This window comes from Siniperca chuatsi, linkage group LG5, assembly GCF_020085105.1.
Source record: "Siniperca chuatsi isolate FFG_IHB_CAS linkage group LG5, ASM2008510v1, whole genome shotgun sequence".
Taxonomy (NCBI): Eukaryota; Metazoa; Chordata; class Actinopteri; order Centrarchiformes; family Sinipercidae; genus Siniperca; species Siniperca chuatsi.
The window spans coordinates 32,627,743-32,632,655 of NC_058046.1; the positions used below are offsets into that span (position 1 = coordinate 32,627,743).

At 43.1% G+C, this 4,913-nt stretch overlaps 1 protein-coding gene across 1 annotated transcript; it reads left to right on the top strand.

Annotated features, from left to right (window-relative positions):
* Nucleotides 1-1,450: 1,450 nt before the first annotated feature.
* On the top strand, nt 1,451-4,188 carry LOC122876280. The gene is made up of 5 exons (XM_044196376.1): nt 1,451-1,867; nt 1,951-1,992; nt 2,081-2,158; nt 2,245-2,604; nt 2,889-4,188. The coding sequence occupies exons 1-5, from the start codon at nt 1,852-1,854 to the stop codon at nt 3,017-3,019; spliced, it is 627 nt and encodes a 208-aa protein (XP_044052311.1). The 5' UTR covers nt 1,451-1,851; the 3' UTR covers nt 3,020-4,188.
* The last annotated feature ends 725 nt before the right edge of the window (nt 4,189-4,913 follow it).

A 4,913-nucleotide genomic window follows, 5' to 3' on the forward strand; every position in this document is an offset into this window, starting at 1 on the left:
GACACGTCCTTCTCTGTTGTCTGTCCGGTGCAGAGTGAGGTGTGAATGAATTGGAAAGATGTGGGAGGGTAGGCGGAGTTTGCGTGAACCAAAGGGAGGGTTAGCCAATGGGAAAATAGGTTAGGAGGAGCTTGCGTGAGGCGATGATTCTGTGAAAATGTGAAATAAAAAATAAATGATTAAAGTTTTGAAGCTGAATAAATGTAAAGATATCCGTTGATGAATGTCTACAGGCAGCATCTCTTGCAACTCCTGTGCTGATTGTGTGAAGATCAAGGAATGAGGGTGTCAGATCTTCCTTTGTAATACTATCGCCCTAAAGACAGTTTGAAATCGGCTTGTGAATCTCCTCACACCCACACACACACACACACACACACACACACACACACACACCCAGAGTAAAGAAAACCACACAGCAGCCTAAGGCAATTCTCAATCATCTATACATCCTGTGTCCCTAAAAGGATCAATGTTGAAGACCCTTTGTACGAAGACAGATCAAGAAATGTCTCTTTTATGGTCTTAAGACATATTTAAAAAAAGATTATACTTTAAAGTTTCACAATATCGTAATAGGAAATTACAATAAGTGGTTCTTTCTGATGGGGTGCACGGTGGCAGAGCGGCTACAGCTCCTGCCTCCCAATAAGGAGATCGTGGGTTCGTGGGTTCGATTCCCGGACCGGACCAACATCACACAATCTCTCTGGGTGGAGTCTGCATGTCCTCCCCGTGTTACCGTGGGTTCTCTCCGGGTTCTCCGGCTTCCTCCCACCGTCCAAAGACATGCATGTGTAGGTTAATTGATAACTCTAAATTGCCCGTATTGAATGAATGTGTGAGTGAATGGTTGTCTGTCCTTGTCTGTGTCTGTGTTCGCCCTGCGACGAGTTGGCCACTGTCCAGGGTGTGCCCTGCCTAAGGCCCGAAGTCACTGGGATAGGCTCCAGTCACCCGCGACCCCCTAACGGGGACCAAGCGGTAGAAAATGGATGGATGGATGGATGGATGGATGGTTCTTTCTGATCATACAGCTGTCTAAGGCATTTCTCAAACATCTATACATCCTGTGTCCCTAAAAGCATCAATGTTTCCTGCTCTTTCTGAAAGCCCTTTGTATGAAGACAGATCAAGAAATGTCTCTTTTATGGTCTTAAGACATATTTAAAAAAGATTATACTTTAAAGTTTCGCAATATCATAATAGGAAATTACAATAAGTATCTTTAACACCGAGCCTGATGTCAAATGTCAAAGTACATTTGTATGTTTCTGTGTGAAGCCCCGTGTTGGAGCTCTGGATAATAAACATCTCAAATGACAAGAAAGTAAATTAAATGTTAAATCTCAGAGGCTAATCTCTGCATCAAACACACACACACACACACACACACACACGGGAATCAGAGAAGATCAAGAGGTTATGTGTTGACAGGCTGGAGTCGGCACCCTGTAGCTGTCACCCCGCATCTGCAGTTAATTAGGGGTAATTTAGCTAGAAATGGGAATGTATGCATATGAGTGTTGGCAGACCGGAACCGGCATCCTGCCGATATAGACTGTTTGGTCATTGCATTGTTTTCACACACACAGGAACTTATAAAGATATGGGGTACCTAGTGACTGTGGATATTAAAAACTTGGAGAATGGAATGCAGCGTCCTGTGAAGATCAAGAAGATTGGAGGAAGTGTGAAATTTATGCATTTACATAGTATTGTGTACCTGGAGGAGCACAAAGTATATAACCAGCTATTTCCGATCTAGCAGGGATAGTGTGTGTGTGGAGAGGTCTCTGTGTTGTGTCTCCGTATCTGAGAGAATAGGACTTCTGAACCTGACAGCGGAGAATGGCTCAAGCATCCGGTAAATTACCTATATCTTTAAAGCTAAATTTTATGCGTTTAAACCTTTAGGCAGAAACATAGGGACTTTTTCATTCTTTGCAGTGACTCTAAACGGAGGGGTGAACCTTCAAGCAGAGGAGTCTGGTAAGTACAGGTCTACATTACGTATTTTTAATACTGAAATATCTAAACACTTTTATTTCCTACCGTGATTATAAATTATATCTTTCAGATTCATCAACAGATACCTCAACATCCGAGACCTCGTCTGATACTGACTCCTCATCTGTGCTTTCAGAGGCAGTACCCGGTGAGTTGCTACATTTTTTACCAGTTTTTTTTTTTAAAACCTAAAACTTACGCAGAATATTTATCAAAAACTTTTTCTCATGCTAGATCTGTGGGACGATTTGGACCAATATTTCCAAGAAGGGTTATCGCCATCATCACAGCCACAGGATGACGCAACGGGGCATACCTCAGACGGTCAAAACATTATACAATCTTTAGAGGCTGCCCGGTTAACCGGAAGAGATCCAGCTGATGTGATACCGCGTCAGAATTTTGAAGATCAACCGCCATTTCACCGGGAGTCTGTCTCGCCCGCTAATCAACCGCTGATGACCGCGGAGAGGCCTCAACCAGCGGACAGGGATCCAGGATTCTCATCGGGTCGCAACCGCAGGAGAACCAGATCTGAGATTCCATACCCGAGATCCCGCGGGGCTTCCAACGAAGGATTTCCATCGGCACGTTGTAAGTCTATTTGCCTTTTAAATTGTTTTACAGTACATTGTGAGACGCTTCATTCATGCCGTATAAATGTAATAATTACCCAGATGGGAGCAATGTACGTTCCTTTTCTCTCATTTTACATCATAAGGTTACACACACACACACACACACACACACACACACACACACACACATGGTCTGGCTGTTTGTTTACATACCTTAAGGGGTTGCTGTGTTTATTTAATCTGCCCGTTTATGAAGTTAATGTTTTCTTTTTTGTTTCTCTCTTTCTTTTTTGTCTCCAGCAAACAGACCCAGGTCCAGACCGTCCAGGTGTCCTCAGTGCTGCAGAACTACACGCCAGCAATTGGAGCTGATGTCTAGAGCCTTTTGGCTCATCTGTCAGAAGTTAGGTGTACAAAGTGACAATTTGTAAACTGTTTCAGACTGTGATTTTTATCATCTGTATAAATTGCAATGATGTTGATTTAAGGTTTTTAAAAGCGTTTGATTTGTATGAGGTCATGGATCAACACACACTATTAGCTATTGATTTGTTAGAGAGTTTAGCACAAAATCTTCAGAATGAGTCGGGTTTTCAAAACGATTTAAGTGAAAATGATTTGAATGAAAACGACACAGCCGCTACATCTAACAGCTCTGAACAGCCTGTAGATCCTCTCCTTGCTTTAAATCAAGCTCTCGCTAACCTTGAACAGTTAGAGAATGAATCATCACTAAACGAAACAATCAGAATAAATAATGTCCAAGTCCCACTTTATCAGACCCTCAGACACCTCTAAACTACATCGATCTCAGCATACCCAGTTCTCCTGTGCAGCAAGGAGGTGCTCGTATTTCCCCACAACCACGCGTTGTGCGGCGAAGCCGATTTGCAAATTATCAAATCAGACAGTTGTTAAACTTTCCACCCCCTCTTAACGCAGATGGAATAGTGGATTACAGCATTTTTTACAACACAGCCTTACAGCAAGCTAATGCGTTGCTACATCAAGCATTAGCATACGTGACTCCTCAAGACGCGGTACAGTTAGAGCTGCGCGGGCAAAATCTCCATAGTAAAGTCTCGGTCGTCTTATCTAATGACGAGCTCCCCAGCCTAGCCAACTTTGAAAGGCTCTTACTCCGTGTTGTGCAGTCTAACTGGGCCGTTATGGCCGATGATCAGCTAGAACTTGTCGTAGAAGTGATCCAGAACCCTAGGGGTGGGGGGAAACGATTTCTTGGGAAAATGCTAGACAGTGAAATCATTAAAAAAAAAAAAAACGTTTTCTGTACATTGTCCACAACAGAGAGAATCAACTATGTTTTGCCATCTGTCTGGCTCATCTGTTAGATCCTGATATCAGCGATAGAGAAGCCCTCGAACGCGGTAGACAGCTTCAAAGTGATGTAGGGTTAGACGAGCAGACCGCTGTATCCTTTAGCGGCATCCCTAAATTTGAAACCGCGTTGGACTGTACAATTGTAGTGTTTTACAGAGCCGAGGAAGACAGGGCTCTCCGCAAATTCTTGACAGATAGCCCAAGACGGAGTAAAACCCTGATTTTGTTTCTCTTCCAAAATCACTACTATGCGGTTAAAAATCTCAAAGCCTTTCTAGGTTTGCCTTATGTAGCACTGCTTTACAGGTTTTAACACCGTGTTAGGCCATACTTGCGAAGCTCATTGCACCGTATACTTTGACCCCAGTTGTACACAGAGGCCGTGTCAACCTGTTGTGTGTGACCAATGCAACAGAACGTGTCGCTCGCCTTTCTGTTTGGCCAAACACAAAGAACCTACAGAGAGATCGAGAAGTCAAACACATGCCAGCGCTTGTGCCTCGTACAAAAAATGTACCAAATGTGCAAGGCTGTACTACTGTGCTATGAACGGTAATGGTAAGCAACACAAATGTTAGACTGTGAAATGTAAAATTTGCGACGAGAAATTGAACTCTGACTCTGAGACTGAGGTTCATCAGTGCTACATCCAAACGATACCCCCTGAAACAAAACACAATGACAAAGTGGTGTTTTATGATTTTGAAACATACGTTGACGAGAACGGCGTTCACGTTCCGTTTTTAGTGTGTACACGAACCTTGGAGTTTCTACTGCATTTCAGTCGACCTTTGTACAAAAATACAGTGTTTATAGCACACAATGCCCGCGGTTTTGACAGCGGGCATTGGACATGGTCGAACAGGGATTAAAGCCCTCTTTGATTATGCAAGGATCAAAAGTAATTTGTATCACCGATATCGATTACAAACAAAGATACATCGACTCTCTATCCTTTTTAACCATGCGTTTAGCTAATTTCCC